Source organism: Diuraphis noxia, unplaced genomic scaffold, assembly GCF_037042655.1.
Source record: "Diuraphis noxia isolate RWA-SAM2 unplaced genomic scaffold, SU_Dnox_SAM2 contig0002, whole genome shotgun sequence".
Taxonomy (NCBI): domain Eukaryota; kingdom Metazoa; phylum Arthropoda; class Insecta; order Hemiptera; family Aphididae; genus Diuraphis; species Diuraphis noxia.
In genome coordinates, this window is record NW_028301712.1 from 46,564,487 (window position 1) to 46,582,289 (window position 17,803).

The following is a 17,803-nucleotide window of genomic DNA, read 5'->3' on the forward strand; positions in this document are numbered from 1 at the left end:
ATTAAAATTTGCTAACAGTTACAGAGGGCAAATATACCAGGATTACCTACCAGCTAATTCTATCTATAATTATATATTTATATACTCTGTTTCAAAAGAGAATAATATACCACTTTCGCGCATCTGACGGTCACCGATCAAAACTGTCCGATGAGCATACACCGATTTCAAATAACTTTATAGTTTATTTGTAAACAACGGTTAGCGCGAGAGTATAAACACGTATATTGTACTAATTGGAACCGGCTGTATATGCTGACGGTGGTAGCGCGAACGTCGCGAACCGTGCGGGGTTCTTGGTGGAGGATGCGCGCCGCCGACGTAACCAGTCGCGAAAACGGTATATCATATGATATATTATTATTTATATTTTTCTATATAGAAAAAAGATTAATATATTCTTTATTTCTTGCTGAAAGTTGAAACGGAGTATAGATTTGTATTTTTTAAGAGGATGTCAGCGCACTATTAGTTTTCTTTCTCTGGCCCACGCGCAACATATAGACAAAACGCATTTACGAAAAATCACTTTTTCTTTGCGTTTAAGTAATCTTAGTTATCTTAGTAATCTTAGATTAGAGTCACCTATTACAAAAAAGATAGTTAATAATACTTTTGAGGGAATGACATATCGATTTGTCTAAATATTGTCTCAAATCAATTTAAACATAATTTAAATTTACAACATTTATTTATTTATTTTGAAAGTGGAATACTAAGTCAAATAATAATAAAATATAAAATCAATATGTCATTCCTTCAAAAATATTATTCTCTATATCTTTTTTATAATAGGTGACTTTACTCTAAGACTACTTAAACGCATAGAAAAAATGATTTTGCGTAAGCGCGTTATGTCTATGTTGCGCATGGGCCAGAGAGAGAAAACGAATAGTGCGCTGACATCCTCTTAAGTTTAAAATAAATTAACAACAAATTTGTTTAACCGAGTGACGGAATCGTCAATTAATTGAGTAGTATTAATTGTATTATAATTGAGTAATTACTGCCGTGGTGTATAAACTGTTCAAAGCCACAACCAACCTATAGCTAAATATATAATAGCCAAAACACGGATGCCTGAAACGACTGGGTAATTCCATTAATAATCAATATAATTTTTAAACGCGCTTACGTGATAGAAACTTTGTTATCTGTGAATCGGCGTTCCCACCACCGCCGATCGCTATACCAAGTACCGACTAAACCGTAATTATAGCCATTGGCCGTTTACACATCTTACATGCACCCGACACGGAGAAACACACCGACATTTCCATTTTCCATTGCGATTTGTACACATCTGTCATCTTCACGTCTATGCATCCACTGTTCACAGTTTTACGTCTACAGACTACATTTATAGTGACTATTGTTTACGTATCCAGTCAACGAAAATACCGACTCAAATAAGGTAAAAACTTTTATAAACTGTAATATTATAGGTACCTAGTTACAGTGCATTATAGTTTTACATAGTATTGCGTACACGCGAATTGCGATGTCGCTAACATAATATTTTTTTCAAATAATAAACCGTAGATACATATCCACAATAATCATTGATATTCAACATTTAGCCAATATGGCAATATGTATTTGTTATCTAAATGGCTTATTTTACGATTTTAATTGCACATATTATCTTTTAGTGTATAGTGTATACCTCGGTGTATACCTAATATATATTTCGGCGTTATTTTATTGTTTATACATTTTCGGAATAATTACTATTAAAATAATATATTAGGTACCTATATTTGTATAGTTTCGATTAATATCGAAATTAATGAATAGTATGTGTCCAGGTAATCATACCAGCGAAGTCGTAGGTTTACTTTCATAGCAGTTAAAAAAATTAAGTTATTTAATCTTCCTTGAAGCATAGGAGGCACTTCATAGTTTGGATTTCACTAAAGTTAATTTAGAAAATGATTGCTCACGTCACTTGTGACTGATATCACTTCAAACTTATTTAGTATGCTACTAAATTATTCAAAAATACTATGTTTATCAAAATATTTTAACCATAGACACCAAATGTGAAGCATTTTAGCGACCAAGTTGACTTAAATTTGTTTTGTTATAGTTTCATGTTTTAAAACCAAATATTGTTAGTATTGATTTTTATTTATCTTTGGTACGTCTGGAAACAAGGCTCTGTGTTTAGGGTATGCAGCTGCATACCTGGCATTCCCCCTAGGTTAGGGGGAATAACATAGTAACCTATGGTCAGGTTAGGTCTTTGTTTAAGTAAATATAAATGGTTAAAATATTTCAAACGTTTACCTAATATTATGTATATTAAAAATTATATAATACACTTTTTTAATAAACACTTAGTAGGTAGGTACAGTAATTAAATTTTTGTTAGGGAAAAAACAACTGGAGATTTTAATTAAATTAAACTATGCAATTTGATAATGTACATGCATAAATGTAGTAATTGATATGACATATGAACCAATTGGTTATACATTAGTGTCGCTTAAATTAAAAACTTATTTACCTAGTATTTGTTTATTTAATTATGCTGTATACCTAAATTGTTATAAGAGAATTTTTTATCAATAATTAGTTAAGTACCCTAAAGAAATTAAAACAAATTAGGTATTCATAGATATTTTAGGATAATTAAAATATTTAAACTATTTGCCTATACAGAAAAAAATATATTACCAATACCTACCTTTTTTATTTTTACATCAATATTAATGATGAGAGAAAACATCATTGTATTTTCAAACACCATAAAACAAATAAAAAAGCACCATTATCTTGGCATTCAATAGTATTTAATTTAATTTTTTGTAAATTCTAGACTAACCTTGGGTAAATGCTAAAAACATGCCAAAACATGCGTATAAACCCAGTTATAGTTTGACCAAGAGTTCTAAAAGGCGGCGAGAAAAACAAAGTGTACATGTTCCAGTCTCATTGTCTAGTGTTGATACTTTAGTGGTTCAAAATTCACCTAAAACTGTGTTTCTCAGTAGTTTGAGCTCTACTGAAGGTAATAACAATGTTGAAAATCAATCTTTCACTGAATTTAATAACAATGTTGAAAATCAATCTTTCACTGAATTAAACGTTTTTGCTCATGGCTCCAATAATTCTACATTTCAATCAAAATTGGCATCTTTTATTATTTCTTCAAGACTTTCAAGAAGTAAAACTTCTGTTTTATTAAAATTACTTAAATCTGTTAAGGATATTGCATCCTTACAAGATCTTCCTTCAGATTATAGAACACTTCTTTATACTCCTTTATCTGGTAAAGTGAATATTGATCAAATAGCAGGAGGAGAGTACATTCATTTTGGAATTTGTAAAGGATTAAAATATTTGCATAGTGTGAATTATTATATGCGTCAACAATCAGTACTTGAATTATGGTTCAATATAGACGGTTTACCAATTGATAAAAGAGGTCAATCATTCTGGCCAATATTGTGTGGTGTTTGTATACAACAATGTGTTAAGCCTTTTATTATTGGAGCTTATTTTGGTACTAAAAAACCAAGTAATGTTTTTGAGTATCTTAATCTTTTCATTGAAGAACTTAATGATCTATTACGGAATGGTATTACAATTGGACATACAACAGTATCTATTACTCTAAAAGGAATAATTGCTGATGCCCCGGCTCGAGCATTTGTAAAACAAATTAAGGGTCATACTGGTTATTATGCATGTGAAAAATGTGAAGTAGAAGGCATTCATTTAAACAATAGTGTATGTTTTCCTGATTGGACTGCACCATTGCGCACTGACAATTCATTTATTCAACATTCAAACGAAGAACATCACATAGGAGAGTCTCCATTACAAAACATACCAAACTTTGGACCAGTGTCATGTACTCCATTAGATTATATGCACTTGTGTTGCCTCGGTATTATGAAGAAAATAATAAATTGTCTTGTTAAGGGTTCACGAAGTTTGGGTTCCTGTGGTTCTGTTCGCTTATCTAGAGATCAAATATTCTCTATTAATAGTCGAATGAAAGTTGTTGCCAAATGGCTATCCTCTGATTTTGCTCGGGTTCCTGTTGATCTTAATAATTTTAACACATTCAAAGCAACTGAACTCCGACAAATTCTTTTTTATACAGGACCTTTTATTTTTAAAAATATTTTGAGTACACCTGTCTACAACAATTTTTTGTTTTTAAACATAGCTATGCGAATTTTAGCATGTCCTAATACAGTTCATGATCAAAATGATTTTGCAAGTGATCTACTGAAACATTTTTTAAAAACATTTTGTATTATTTATGGAAGAGGTAATGCATCGTATAATGTACATTCAGTTATTCATTTAGCAAATGATGCTAAGAAATATGGAGTTGTTGATCAATTCTCATCATTTCCGTATGAAAATTACCTCCAACATTTGAAAAAGATAGTGAAACCTGGACGATTTCCATTAGTTCAGCTATATAATCGTATCAGTGAAGAATGGCACTGCAAGAGTTCTGACGTTAATTCATCTTTAATTAATTATCCGGCTTTAGACGGTCACCATTATTTTGGACCACTTCCAAATAATTTGCCTAGTGGATCAGTCATTCAATATTCTATTTTAATGACTAAAAAATTTACCTTAAGAGTTTCCAATTCAAAACGTCGAAGTAAAAAAAAAGATGACTGTGTAGTTGTGAATGATGGAAAAGTTTGTATTGTTAAAAACATATTGTCTATAAATGGTCAAGTATTTCTAGTTTGTTTACGATTTGAATATGTAATCCCTATTTATGAAATTCCATGTCCTTCAACTGCTGTTGGGATGATGGAGTGCAGTAATATCTTAAGTGAACTAGAATTGTATGATCTCAATAGTATTCAGTTTAAAGCTTGTTATTTTCCCAAATCAGAAGATTTAAATATTACATCTAGTTACTATGTGTGTTCATTTCTTCATATTGCTGATTAAAAAGGTTGACATATTTTTAAACAAATGTTAAAATTTAGAAATTAATATAATTTATTTTATTGGTTTTAGAATGAATCCTCAAATATATGCTGTTGTTTTAGCCTCGGAGAACAACATAATTTGTATTCCAATAACATGGTTGAAATGTGATAATGAGAACAACACCCCATTTATAGGTAACAATTATACATTTTACTGGCCACTAGTTGAAGCAGTAAAAGAAGCTAATAATTATGCTATCGTAGACAGAAATTGGACAAAAAGAAGTGGCAAACTATTGAACATAGCTGGTAAAATAGTTATTAATCTATTTTAAATTCAGATTCTTATTAATTAATTAATTTGTATAATTTACAGATTCTTGTATTGAAGGCAAATATTTGGCTACAATAGAAAATTTAAAAAAAAATAAGTTTGTCATAGTTGAGTTTATCGATGAGCAATCGGTCGAACTAGTACCTTGCAGCTGGATCAATGCAGATCAATCTGAAAAACAATTTAAATGTCATTGGCCCATGCATGGTAATGTATCAAAATTGTCTGCATCACAAAAGCAACCTTCTAGTTTGTGGAAAATACATTTCTGTGTTCCTAAAAAGTTTTTCCGTATGTTATAGAAATATATAGACTATTGAATATATTTTATTATAATGTGTAATATGTTTATTGTAGAATCATATTCAGAAGGGAAAAAAAAATTGACTTCATTTTGTGATACCAGCACCACAGAACTAGAAGATATAACACAACAGCCAAGAAAAAGATTTAAAAAAAAACACTTTGATGATTCTTTGATTGTTATAGATGAAAGTAATTTAACAAAGAACTTAAAACAAAAAGGACGTATTTTGAGTGGGTTAATTTTCAACATTACATTTTACTTTTAATTTACTCATATTTGTATTAATTAATTTTTTTGTGATGAATTGTAGTGCAAACCCGGTCTAGCTCAGAAGACAGTAATACAAGTCAATCCTTATTTTCAAATAAAATGTTACAATTAAATGTTGCTCCGGTGCCTAAAAGTAATTTTTATTGTCATATAATATATTGTATATTTTATATGGAAATAATTTGTGCTAATGTGCATGACCTGTTACATATTGCCGAGTTATTTTAAGTTAGTCTTGATAATGTACTAATTTTACTAATGTTAATTATGATTTTTAAATTGAATTCACTCATTCTTTGATGTAGGAATGGTAAAACAATATAAGTAATCTAGTATTATTTTACTAGATGTCTTTTTATCACAAATTAATAGTGTATAAATAATATCATTACATTATATTGTGTTTAGGTATGTTTAATATGAATGAAAACCACTTTATTACTTCTACTGGTATAATGTCAGAAAATAAAATCCAGTTAACCCAGATCGATTTTGACACAGATGAAATATGTAAGTTGAATTAATAATTATTGAGCTGATAAATTACTGTAATACTGTCTTAAATGATTTAATTTGTAATATTATTTTTAAAGCTAACACAAAACTCAATTATAACGACTCAATTATAAGTAATGCAGATGGTGGTGCTAATAAAGTTGGTGGTATCGAAAATTCACAAATTATTACTATATCAGATGTAATGAACAGTATTCAGCACTTAGGCCATGTTCTTATGAATGGTAATTATTTCATTATACATTTTCATATCCACAAAAATGTAATATAAAAATATTTAAAACTTACCTGACATCATATTTTTAATTAAGTTTCTAGAAATATGTCAAATATACAGAAAGGGATAGATATTATTAAAGTTGATGTCAATAAAAATCAAGAAACACTTATGGAAATAGTAGATAAAATAAGAATTCATCAATCAACAACCACAAGTTCAAATTCATATGATTTGTCACTACTCAAAGTACCCGTCGCAGATTTGGAAGAATTGAACAAGCTCGAGGAGGATGCAGAACAAAAAAAAATATTAGTTGAGTCATTATTTATTTAAGAAAATGTCAGTGAACTATAAGTGTCTACTTTTTTGTATAGGGGTATATGTTACGTAGACATGGAAAATCATTCGATGCTAAACGTACTACGTACCTTATGATGAAGTTAACTGTAGACAATAGAATAGCAGAAAAAATCAATATGGAGGGAAGAAGAGGAGATAAATTGGCTTTTGGTCGTCTAGAAATTTCTAAAATTTTAATTGGTAGGTAAATGAAAAAAAAAATCAAATTCTAGTTTACATTCAATATTAAATATACCATTTATTTTATTATTAATATATTTTTAGTAAAATTGAAAAACATTGCTATAATGTTATATACTCTATTCCCTGTAAGTTTTCCCATTTTTCTTTGTGCACGCAGAGTATGGAGGAAACGTTGTGATGATAGTTCAATATAGGTAGCCAACAACTTGATAAAATTGTTATAATATTATTGATGTTCAAAATGAGTGCTATTTATTTTAAAACTAATATGATTAACAAATAATTTTATTTTGTTTTTACAGAAGCCGTTAAAGATATGTTTCCCGATGAGTCCATATTATCAATAAAAAGTTATATCAGTGATTGGCTGAAACAAGCCCCTAAAAGAAAATGATATATATATATATATATATATATCTATTTATTTAATATTATAATAAATTAAATATTGTAACAGTATAAATGTCTATCTCATTTAATTTTTAGCTAGTTAATATTGCACTATAAATTAAAAAAAAAATTGCTTATAAATATTAAATATGAAATGTTTATTGTTTCTTAAAATCAACAAAACACCCAGTATTGTTAGAAATCTATAGGCAGATTATGCACAAATAAATTGATCAATTAACATTAGTTATAAGATTGTATCTCTTTGAAGAGTCCAAATAAATATTTAAAATATTCTGTTGACAGGTTTTTAAATGAACTAAATAATATTAATTTAACATAGGTACTAAGTTAGTATGCAAAATATCAATCCTCCTTTAAATCTAATATACAAAGCTTACACATAAAATATTTATTCAATATAGGTACTGCATGTATACAAATAATATTAATCGTAAATTTATACAAAAAATATCCATTCTTTTCTTAAAAAATATTTGATCTTTACACAAAAAAATATCCACTGCATACTCAAATATATACTAATCTTACACAAAAAATATCTATCGTGTACTCGAAATATATACTACATTTATACGAAAAATATTCATTCTATTCTTCAAAAATATATGATGTTTACACAAAAAATATCCACTGCATACTCTAAATATATACTAACCTTACGCGAAAAATATCTATTGTGTACTCGAAATATATACTACATTTATACGAAAAATATTCATTCTATTCTTCAAAAATATACGAACTTTATACAAAAAATATCCTCTGCATACTCTAAATATATACTAACCTTACACAAAAAATATCTATTTTGTACGCGAAATTTATACGAAAAATATCCATTCTATTCTTCAAAAATATACAAACTTTACACAAAAAATATCCACCGCATACTCTAATTATATACTAACCTTACACGAAAAATATCTATTGTGTACTCGAAATATCTACTAAATCTATACGAAAAATATCTATTGTATATGCTTAATGTATATTAAACTTACACGCAAAATATCCCAAAAAACGACTTAATACTTACGCATAATATACATCGATTATACATGCACAATAAACGGATACTAAACGTAGAATATTCGTTAAATAGTTATCTTTTGACACAAAATTATCCCATAATTATACCATTTATGAACTAAAAATCTAGGAGTATTATACGTTGATTCATAAATTATAAACGTATATTTAACGGATAATATACGTAAAAATGTTTACTGGGAAGTTTGGTTTGATCAATAAAACTGTCACTAAAAAATTAATCATTTTTGAATTTAAAAAAATGTCAACTGTATTAGTTTTTATTCAATACAATTTTAGATTCCTACCAATACCTTAAATACTTATATAATTATATTAATTAATAATATTCCTGAAAACAACTGTACTAAAAGGTAAGTATATAGTTTAAGTTCAATAGAAATTAAAATAAATTAATGGAAATCGACTTAAAATTTACAAGTTACTGTAAGTAATAAAATTATAATGACGTTGATCAATATAATATATACGTTTAATATAATATCATATATTTATATGGTATTATTCGTGATCGGCGGTCAGTAGACGGGCCAAGTACTACTAGCGCTATAGTTTACTAATACACCGCTTTGGGAAGCGTTATCACGTCTCGTTTCGCAACCTGAGTAGATAACCGTGATCATCAGGCATTATTTTCACGTGTTTTTTCTTTTCTTTATAACACTACCTAATATCTATGAGTTTACACTTGACACCATGTTATGTTTCATATTATTATAACAGAAAACACATAATCGTATTAAGAACAATTTATTATAATATATTAATAATTATTAATTAATAACTGAGATACATTTTATAAGCGACACACTAAAAAAGAGTGAACAGGAAAGACATAAGTTTTTAATAATGCATTTTTAGGTTACCTACTATGGATAGCAGTGTGACCATACATAACATTAGGTACTTAGTTAAAAAACTGCTTACCTCATCAAAAAATAAAAGGCTATAAATCAAAGTTAACTGGTTATGGGCATCTATAAATGTACATAAATATCATATAAAACTATAGTGGAATACTAGTATGTATGTAGTATAATTACTAATAATATTAATACAATATATAAAATATAAATGCATTGCATTTACAGATGAAATGATATTCTTGGATTATTAAGATAAGACCTTAATAAACAAGAATTATGCATGTTTGTTGAAAATAATATAAAATAATAATACAGTCAAATATTTTAATTACCTAATTTTTTTTTTTTTTTTTTTTTTTTTTTAATATTATTATTATAACTATAACAGATCTATTACCTAATTTAAATATTAAAATATAATGATAAAAGATCAATCAACATTAATTTACAAAAAGTCATAGTATAATAACAATATTAACAACAATTAATTTGAAATTATCAAATAAGGGGGCACTAATTATGTCTAGGCCTAGGGCTCTAGCCTTCTTAACACCCACATGTAGAGCTTTACACAGCACGAATTAATTACATTTATTTCACACGCTCTGAGTGATGATTGATGATAGTTATTTGTGTATAGCTGTGAGTTGAACTTATACCCACTAGTATGATTACAGTTATATTATTATATACTATACAAATATTTCACGGTGAAATACAGTGGCATACGAAAATAAGCTAATATACAAAATGAACATTTTTTAAATTTTGTCAACATTACAGGGTGATTCTTTTATCAAACAACACTTATATGGTGTCTGTGTGTAAATACCACCTAACATACACCTATAACACACAAACACTACCCAAAACCACCCAACTTTGGGAGGCAATATCTTGTAAACGGATTAACGAAAAATGAAAATTCATTGAAAAATAGCCTTTTTAATTTATGAAATTTTAAGTATAGGTTGTCATTTGAAAATCAAAAATTGATAATGGTTAACCTGATAAATATAAGGGTGAAAATATTTAAAAAATATATAGTTCTAGAACAAGATGGTTCTAAAATTTTGAAAAAAAAAAAAAATTTGAAAAAAGTCAATAGTTTTTGAAATAATGAGTGTTGTTTGATAAAAGAATCACCCTGTATACAAAATTTTAAAATATAGTTATTAAAATGAATATAAATTTGTGTATTAAAAATAGATGAGATTCAACCTAAGTTATAAAAAAATTACAATGTTAAAATTAATTGGTAAAATCATAGATAAAAAACTTGAATTTTGATCATGTATTTATATTAATATTATGAGTAATTTTTATCACAAAGTAATACAGTGTTTTATACTAAATTTGAATAAAACATTATATAGTATGTTATATAACTTAATGTATTGTGATTATTACAATAAAAAACTTATTTGTCAACATTGCAGTACACACAAACTTTCAAAATATCGATATTTTAATGGATATAAATGTGTACATTACAGATAGATGAAATTCAACTTAAATAATAAGATATAAGATTGTTAAAATTAAATTGGTAAAATCATACAAAAAAACTTGAATTTTTATCATGCATTTATATTAATATGAGTAATTTATTACTTAGTAATATAGTAAGTATTTTTAACTAATTTTGATTAAAATATTACATAGTATATTTTATAATTAAAATTATTATTTATGTTAGTCTTATAATTTATTAGTCAACATTGCAGTACATATAACCAACAAAGTAATTTATTACTTAGTAATATAGTAAGTATTTTTAACTAATTTTGATTAAAATATTACATAGTATATTTTATAATTAAAATTATTATTTATGTTAGTCTTATAATTTATTAGTCAACATTGCAGTACATATAACCAACAAAGTAATTTATTACTTAGTAATATAGTAAGTATTTTTAACTAATTTTGATTAAAATATTACATAGTATATTTTATAATTAAAATTATTATTTATGTTAGTCTTATAATTTATTAGTCAACATTGCAGTACATATAACCAACAAAGTAATTTATTACTTAGTAATATAGTAAGTATTTTTAACTAATTTTGATTAAAATATTACATAGTATATTTTATAATTAAAATTATTATTTATGTTAGTCTTATAATTTATTAGTCAACATTGCAGTACATATAACCTTTCAAATTATAGATATTCTAATAAACATACATTTGTGTATTACAAATAAATGAAATTAAAATGAAATAATAAAATATTAACGATGTTGAAATTAAATCGATAGAATCATTGAAAAAATTTAGAGCTTATAAGAATAAAAATTTTATGTTATATAAGATCATTAATTTCTTTTACTTAAACCATATTGTTTGGCAATTTCTACTGGTAAAGGTACCAACCAATAATCAGGCAACTTGTTATTGTTCTGACTCAGGTATTGACTGATAAGATCATTAGGAACATCCTGTTCAGTTCCGTTGGGTAGTTTAACATAAAAATTAACTTCCCCTTTAAAATTTAGTTTTAAAATAAGTTCACATTTCACATTAATTGTTAATGGATTGTTTTCTAGATGGCCATTCGACATGGTTGAATTTCTTTGAATTGAATTAAAATTGGAGTCTATTCTTGTCTATGGAATTTTAACCATAGTGACTTCAATACCTTTTGGTATATTAACATTTGATGGTATAATAGTAACGTTTTGTGAAAGTTTTTGTATTATAGAAGATGGTGCTTGGAGTTGAGTATACTTGGTAGGTGTTATTTGTCTGTTTGTAGATACAGAGTTGAATGATTTATTTAAATTTGTTTTTGAAGGTGAACATTCGGGCTTTACAGTGGTTGAAAAACTTTGAACATTATTAATAATACTTTTCGGTTTATTAACATTTGATGGCGTAAGAGTAACGTCTGGTGAAAGTTTATGTATTATAGAAGAGAGTGCTTGGTGTTGAGTATACTTGGTAAGCGTTATTTGGCTGTTAGCAGACACAGTGTTGTATGATTTATTTAAATTTATTTTCGAAGGTGAACATTCGGGCTTTACAGTTGTAGAAAAACGTTGAGCATTATTACTAATACTTTTCAGTGTATTAACATTTGATGGCATAAGAGTAACATTTGGTGAAAGTTTATGTATTATAGAAGATGGTTTTTGGTATGGTCTGTATTTAGTAGCTGTCATTTGTCTGTTTGCAGAAACAGAGTTGTATGATTTATTTAAATTTGTTTTTGAAGGTGAACATTCAGGCTTTACAGTCGTTGAAAAACGTTGAACATCATCACTAATACCTTTTGGAATATTAACATTTGATGGTATAATAGTAACGTTTTGTGAAAGTTTTTGTATAATAGAAGATGGTGCTTGGAGTTGAGTATACTTGGTAGACGTTATTTGTCTGTTTGTAGACACAGAGTTGTATGATTTATTTAAATTTGTTTTTGAAGGTGGACATTCGGGCTTTACAATCGTTGAAAAACGTTGAACATCATCACCAATACTTTTTGGAATATTAATATTTGCTGACATATCAGTAACGTTTTGTGAAAGTGTATGTGTTATAAAAGGCTGTTCTTGTTGTTGAATATGCTTGGCAAATATAATTTGTCTGTTTGTAGACTCAGAGTTGTATGATTTATTTAAATTTGTATTTGAAGGTGGACATTCAGGCTTTACAGTCGTTGAAAAACGTTGAACATCATCACCAATACTTTTTGGAGTATTAACATTTGCTGACATATTAGAAACATTTGGTGAAATTGGAGATATCATAGAAGATAATGTTTGGTATTGAATATACTTGGTAGGCTTCATTTGTCTGTTTGCAGAAACAGAGTTGTTTGATTTATTTAAATTTGTTTTTGATGGTGGACATTCAGGCTTTACAGTCGTTGAAAAACGTTGAACATCATCACCAATACTTTTGGGAGTATTAACATTTGCTGACATATTAGAAACATTTGGTGAAACTGGAGATATCATAGAAGATAATGTTTGGTATTGAATATACTTGGTAGGCTTCATTTGTCTGTTTGCAGAAACAGAGTTGTTTGATTTATTTAAATTTGTATTTGAAGGTGGACATTCAGGCTTTACAGTCGTTGAAAAACGTTGAACATCATCACCAATACTTTTGGGAGTATTAACATTTGCTGACATATTAGAAACATTTGGTGAAACTGGAGATATCATAGAAGATAATGTTTGGTATTGAATATACTTGGTAGGCTTCATTTGTCTGTTTGCAGAAACAGAGTTGTTTGATTTATTTAAATTTGTATTTGAAGGTGGACATTCAGGCTTTACAGTCGTTGAAAAACGTTGAACATCATCACCAATACTTTTGGGAGTATTAACATTTGCTGACATATTAGAAACATTTGGTGAAACTGGAGATATCATAGAAGATAATGTTTGGTATTGAATATACTTGGTAGGCTTCATTTGTTTGTTTGCAGAAACAGAGTTGTTTGATTTATTTAAATTTGTATTTGAAGGTGGACATTCAGGCTTTACAGTCGTTGAAAAACGTTGAACATCATCACCAATACTTTTTGGAGTATTAACATTTGCTGACATATTAGAAACATTTGGTGAAACTGGAGATATCATAGAAGATAATGTTTGGTATTGAATATACTTGGTAGGCTTCATTTGTCTGTTTGCAGAAACAGAGTTGTTTGATTTATTTAAATTTGTTTTTGATGGTGGACATTCAGGCTTTACAGTCGTTGAAAAACGTTGAACATCATCACCAATACTTTTGGGAGTATTAACATTTGCTGACATATTAGAAACATTTGGTGAAACTGGAGATATCATAGAAGATAATGTTTGGTATTGAATATACTTGGTAGGCTTCATTTGTCTGTTTGCAGAAACAGAGTTGTTTGATTTATTTAAATTTGTATTTGAAGGTGGACATTCAGGCTTTACAGTCGTTGAAAAACGTTGAACATCATCACCAATACTTTTTGGAGTATTAACATTTGCTGACATATTAGAAACATTTGGTGAAACTGGAGATATCATAGAAGATAATGTTTGGTATTGAATATACTTGGTAGGCTTCATTTGTCTGTTTGCAGAAACAGAGTTGTATGATTTATTTAAATTTGTATTTGAAGGTGGACATTCAGGCTTTACAGTAGTTGAAAAACATTGAACATCATCTTCATCATCACTAATAATCATTAGATCATCATCTTCTATTGAAATAACAGAACGTTCTATTTGTTTAGAGTTATCTTTTACATTGGTGTTTCTATTTTTATTTTCAGTAAAAGTAGAGATTGATGATTCAAAATTATCATTTAACATTTCACAATCAATTTGCATATCTTCATCTAAGGTTATAACTTCAACTTGCTTTACACCATTAGGTGATTTTTGGTTCTCTTCTGTATCATTATCAGTTAATACAACTTCTTCATAATTACAAACATTATCTATATTTTTATCACTATTAAATGTATGAACCAATCTTTGTTTATTAATAAATGTGTTATTGTTATTGCTACATTTTACTTCATTTTGAGTTTTTAGTAATTTAACAGATTTGATCGACTTATTTTTCTTTTTAGTCTTACAAACTTTATTCGTAATGTGTTCTAAAATTGTATTTTCATCAGTATGATTAGCATCATATTTTAGCATTTTTTCGGCTTTTGATAATCGCTTTTGTGGTTTAAGATGTTTAGAAAGGATATGCAGTGGCTGTTCAACTTTATTTTTAGGCTGATTTATAATACCTTATTCACTTTCAGAATCAGTTAATTCAAATAAGGATTTATTATTTTCATTATACAGACCTAAATTAAAAAAAAAAAATTAAAAAAAATTAGCTTAAATAGTTTGTAGAATAGTAAATAATTATAAGTATTTATAATGTATACAATAATATTATTTATTTTTTAAATATAAAATAATTTGATATAATATTTTAAATATTGTTTTGTTTTGTATATAATGTGAACAACGCCAGTAAATGTTATAAGATTTTGTAAAAACATAATATTTTGGTAAAAACAAAAAGTATAAGTAATTGATACTTTCAAAAAATAAAATGTATCATTAATCAACATAGCTTGCTATGTAATAAATGTCATTCAATATTAAAAACCTATTGATATTAATACAATTTCAACTATCCAAAAAAATAAGAATTATCAACAAGTAATAAATAGAAAGAATTTAAATTAAGTTAACTTTATAATAATATAAGCTGATCAATGATCATAAACAATAAAAATAAGGCAACATAATGAAAACCATTTGTCTTACTTTGATAATATGTAATAAAGTTTTTAAATAAATAAGTGGTAATCACTTAAGAAAGTTGTGGGACTCAAACAGAAGATTTTGATTAATTTACATGTTTTTTTATGTTTTAACCATAGAGATTTTAAGTATTCAAAAAACATTTTATCTTATAGAATTTTAACGAAAATTATAAAATAAAATATCATTTTTACATTTATGAATAATATTTAAATTAAAATTGTTTTTAATAAATAAATAAAAATTTGCTGAACCAAAGCCCTATATTTTTAATAGGAAATAGGTATTAGATTTTATACTGTTGAGAATATTTAATTAGTGGTTAAAAAAATGTCACTATTATAGTATTTTATGAAATATGCCTGTAAGCACAGAAGTATATAGCCATGTAAGTTGATTAACAATAATATACCGTTCATTTAAATGGACAGAGAAACAATTTTCTGATAGATTACACATACATTATTTAATATGAATTATGAGTAGATGATGTAAATTTAGTAGTGACTAACAGACTAGTCACCAAAATATTGTCTTATGAATTTGCATACACTATTACACTTATCTCTTTGTAATAGTGCTTACTGCAGTCCTCTTAAAAAGCATAACAACTGATATTTTAATTGTTAAGGGGATTGGAAGTGGTGATTTTCTGTCTTTGTCTAACACATGTGGGACATACAATACGCCTGACAAAAATTAAGTTACTAATAGTTGTTTGATTTAAAACATGTAAAGATGTGTTAATTGGTATACAAGTTTATTTTGCATTGTCGAAGCACTTTTTCGATTATAGCAATATTTGGATAAGAATAAATATTTTAAATTTTATAAATTTGTCAATGGTTTTAATTAAATATATTACAAATATTAAGAATATGCTTCGACCGATGCAAAGTAAACTTTTATACCAATTCAAAAATCTTTACATATTTTAAATCGAGCAACTAGAAGTACTTTAATTTTTATCAGGCGTATTGTATGTTCCATGTGTTAAGACAAAGACAGAAAATCACCGCTTCCAATCCCCTTAATGTTATTTCTTCTCCTACTCAGCAGAAAGGCACATTTTTAATAAATTAATTGAAAGATAGAAATTTTTAAAAAAAATATTTATTTTTTTTTGTGGGCATTTTTTAAATATTAATGCTTATAGTTATAATGTTTAAGTTAATTTAAAGTAAAGCCAGTGACTTCACATGACGAAAATTTGATGCCACCAGATACTGATTTCAATTTGAACAAAGTATTTAAAATTTAAATACAATACTTAATTATAATATATATTTTAAAATTACCTAGAAAGAACTATTATCTACAAATATATGTATATTACCTTGAGCCATTGACATTGAATTTTTCTCTTTTAAAAATGATATTTTTTTTGGACAAACCAATGTTTTATCATGTTGATTATATTTATCACTCTGATTAGTATCAAACAGGTTAGATCACACAGGTTAGTCAAACATTTTCTTGGATTCTGATACTTGCTCTTCTAGTTTAGGTAAAAATTTAGAAGGGGTCTGTAGTGACTGTTTTAATATATTTTCAGGCTGATTCATAGCACCCCATTCATCTTCGGAATCAGTACAGTCAGATAAAGATTTATAATTTTTACTAACACATTCGTTAGATTCAACTATATCAAAATTCTGCTTTACTGTGAAGTTTCTTTGACGTTTCTCAACAATGATTAATTCTTCATTTTTAGCTAAAATTTAAAAATTAAATATTAGCTTGAATAATTTGTAAAATAGTAAGATTATTATGAGAATTAAGTATAAAATTAAGAAACTGTGACTGTCATCAACTTTTGGGGCCTTAATTTTCTACTTCACCATCTTTTTTGTTGGAAAGTGAAAATAGTAAGTGCTTAAGAGGTTAAACAGTAAAAATTTCTATTTATCTTATTTTTTTTAAATTTATTATCCATGTAAACTTTTTTCCTCAGTCAAACAATTAAAATGTAATATATAAGTTATTGTTATTGAAAATTAAAATAAAGTTGAGTGTAAATCCCAAATAATTTTTTATCAGCTTCTGAAGTAAGAATTTTGACAAAATTAATCAAAATCACAAGATTTCTCAAAATATTTT

The 17,803-nt window shown here is 26.9% G+C and overlaps 2 protein-coding genes across 6 annotated transcripts; one reads left to right on the forward strand and one right to left on the reverse strand.

Annotated features, from left to right (window-relative positions):
• Nucleotides 1-752: 752 nt before the first annotated feature.
• Nucleotides 753-7,511, forward strand: LOC149058553 (uncharacterized). Of its 5 annotated transcripts, XM_089221015.1 has the most exons (11): nucleotides 754-1,414; nucleotides 2,822-3,013; nucleotides 5,005-5,225; nucleotides 5,293-5,457; nucleotides 5,608-5,787; nucleotides 5,868-5,960; nucleotides 6,236-6,337; nucleotides 6,421-6,567; nucleotides 6,655-6,875; nucleotides 6,938-7,103; nucleotides 7,409-7,511. In XM_089221015.1, the coding sequence occupies exons 3-11, from the start codon at nucleotides 5,006-5,008 to the stop codon at nucleotides 7,498-7,500; spliced, it is 1,386 nt and encodes a 461-aa protein (XP_089077141.1). In that variant the 5' UTR covers nucleotides 754-1,414; nucleotides 2,822-3,013; nucleotide 5,005; the 3' UTR covers nucleotides 7,501-7,511. The 5 variants fall into 5 exon arrangements, with proteins under 5 accessions (XP_089077142.1, XP_089077141.1, XP_089077144.1 ...); XM_089221016.1 differs by lacking the exon at nucleotides 2,822-3,013 and having other exon boundaries at nucleotides 753-1,414; XM_089221014.1 differs by lacking the exon at nucleotides 754-1,414 and having other exon boundaries at nucleotides 2,639-3,013.
• A 3,994-nt stretch (nucleotides 7,512-11,505) lies between these two features.
• LOC107172024 (uncharacterized) lies at nucleotides 11,506-17,402 on the reverse strand. The gene is made up of 2 exons (XM_089221404.1): nucleotides 17,040-17,402; nucleotides 11,506-15,234 (listed from the first exon to the last, which is right to left on the reverse strand). Exon 2 carries the CDS (start codon nucleotides 15,077-15,079, stop codon nucleotides 12,053-12,055), a length of 3,027 nt encoding a protein of 1,008 aa, XP_089077530.1. The 5' UTR covers nucleotides 15,080-15,234; nucleotides 17,040-17,402; the 3' UTR covers nucleotides 11,506-12,052.
• Between the last annotated feature and the right edge of the window lie 401 nt (nucleotides 17,403-17,803).

What these genes read in the sequence shown, in the direction of transcription:
- LOC107172024 (XM_089221404.1), bottom strand. Translation starts at nt 15,079, where the DNA reads ATGCTAAAATATGATGCTAATCATACTGATGAAAATACAATTTTAGAA.
- LOC149058553 (XM_089221016.1), top strand. Translation starts at nt 5,006, where the DNA reads ATGAATCCTCAAATATATGCTGTTGTTTTAGCCTCGGAGAACAACATA. An exon ending in TGTTGCTCCGGTGCCTAAAA is followed by an intron (nt 5,961 to 6,235) that starts GTAATTTTTATT and finishes TATTGTGTTTAG; the next exon opens with GTATGTTTAATATGAATGAA. An exon ending in AGGCCATGTTCTTATGAATG is followed by an intron (nt 6,568 to 6,654) that starts GTAATTATTTCA and finishes TTTTTAATTAAG; the next exon opens with TTTCTAGAAATATGTCAAAT.